The 2,003-nt window shown below is 36.6% G+C and overlaps 1 protein-coding gene across 11 annotated transcripts in view; it reads right to left on the bottom strand.

Moving 5' to 3' along the window:
* Window positions 1-556: 556 nt before the first annotated feature.
* Window positions 557-2,003, bottom strand: part of FOXP2 (forkhead box P2) — a 248,483-nt gene continuing 247,036 nt past the window's right edge. For 10 of the 11 annotated variants that reach the window (XM_065883476.1, XM_065883477.1, XM_065883478.1 and 7 more), the window contains one exon: window positions 971-1,115. In XM_065883476.1, the coding sequence (XP_065739548.1) occupies window positions 971-1,115 (145 nt within the window). Of the gene's footprint in view, window positions 1,116-2,003 lie in introns of all 11 variants that reach the window. The other variant, XM_065883467.1, reaches the window with a different exon arrangement.

Raw genomic sequence — 2,003 nt, 5'->3', positions numbered from 1 at the left:
GGCTAAATGAAAAGATCCCAGAGGTCATCAGAAAACAGCAGGTAGTTCATGGAAAAGGTTCCTTTGTACTAATTGAAGTTACAGAAGGCTGACCAAAGCATGTGGCTGCTTCTGTCCTTGAGCTCTTGGCCATGGTTAGAGTTGGCTTTGGTTTGCAGCTGTAGCCTTTGACTGTGTTTGCAGGTAGACAAAGCTTTATCACAAGGAGGTAAAGAGTACAGTTGTAAGATCTATGCAGATATGCAAATGTTTCTATGGTGCTTGCACAGATAATGTTAGCTTAGGATTGCACTTTACATCTTAACACTAACAGCACAGACTGGAAGCCTAAGGTTTTAGATGGTTGCAACAGTCTAATTACTGTGTTTTGTAATAACTAACTTATGTCATTTACAGTTGGTGGCACCAACATAAAAAACTAATGTTCTGTTGTTTAAAATTCAGCTAGATACAAGCAGTGACACTAATTTCTGATACTACTCCTGTGCAAATTAAAAACAATAGCAACAAGTTGAACTTGACCAGCAATTGTTTCTAACATTACAACTACTGAATGCTGGAAAATTCACATTAATGAAACTAACACTATTTTTGGCAGTATATGAGGCGCGTTTGCTTTCTACAGGACGTGTATCCTCATATTCAGTCATTTCATGAACCCTTAAGAGCCACATTTTTTAAATGGGCAAAGCCATTATAGAAAGAACAGTCTTTTTTTTTTTTTTCAAGAAAATCAGTTTTTGTCTTTTTTTTCTAAAAAAAAAAAAAAAAGAGAGAGAGAAGAAAACAAGCAATTTGCCTGTTGGTACTGAATCCCAAAGGGCTGGCTTCATAAGTTCCTTTAGGGCTGTCTCCTTTATCCATGCTTAATAAATAGTCACAGTAAAAATTTGTCAAATATTCATGGTTGTGGAGTGGTTATGAAGGTCAGTGATATGTCCCTTCACGCTGAGGTTTCACAAGTCAGTTCTCATTCCAGATCTTCAGATAAAGGCTCTTCTTCAATCTCTCTGTCATCTTCTAGTTCTGGACTGTGATTAGCTGTTGTCACTAAGGACATTGGGCAGTCTTCATCCTCGGCAATCACTGGCTCTTCCTTGACATGAATTGAATGTCTGAAAAACACGTAGAGGCACCAAAGTTTTACTAAGTGACAAGAAACAAAACTTGACCAACCTTGGGTGGGGGGAAGGAAGGATTGGGAGGTTGGGGTTTAGCAGATGCAAATACAGAATGGATGAACAACAAGGTCCTACTGTATAGCACAGGGAACTATAGTCAGTATCCTGTGATAAACCATAATGGAAAAGAATATGAAAAAGAATACATATATATATATATATATATATATGTATAACTGAGTCACTTTGCTGTACAGCAGAAATTAACACAACATTATCAATCAACTATACTTCAATCAAATTAAAAAAACAAAACAAAACTTGACCAACCTTGTGACGAGGAGGCCAACTGAAAGAAGGGAAGAAAACACAGCACTGTCTCTTAAAAACTGCATCTGATTGATCGCATGAGCTGGTTGGAGACATGATATGTCACAGAAGAATTGTGCGGGTAGGGATTCAGAGTAATATGAGCATGGACTCCCACATGCTGTGCTGTTTAGGTAAAACATCCGTTCTCCGCATTCTTTCAGAATGAAATGTTTTGTTAGTATTTGTTCTAACACCATAATCAGAGAGCGACGGTAAAGGAATATTAAACAAGTGTCAAACAGAAATGCTTTTCCCCTTTCAGTTTTTCCTAGCAATTCCTTTAATATCTGTTACTTCTAAATATTTCAGACTGAGCCGAACAGCTTCTAATTCTTTTTTTTTTTTTAACTCTCCCGTATGAATTCGATTGTGGTGTTGGTTGAAACAAATACTAACAAATTTCAGAAAATAACTGGAGCTAAAGCGTCTTCATTAACAGGATGCCAGTAACTATTTTCAAGCATGTATTTATATGTTTGTGTGTGTACATACATTATATAATTAAAATTT

The sequence above is a fragment of the Phocoena phocoena genome, chromosome 9 (genome assembly GCF_963924675.1).
Source record: "Phocoena phocoena chromosome 9, mPhoPho1.1, whole genome shotgun sequence".
Taxonomy (NCBI): domain Eukaryota; kingdom Metazoa; phylum Chordata; class Mammalia; order Artiodactyla; family Phocoenidae; genus Phocoena; species Phocoena phocoena.
This window is presented reverse-complemented; position numbering and strand designations above follow the sequence as displayed.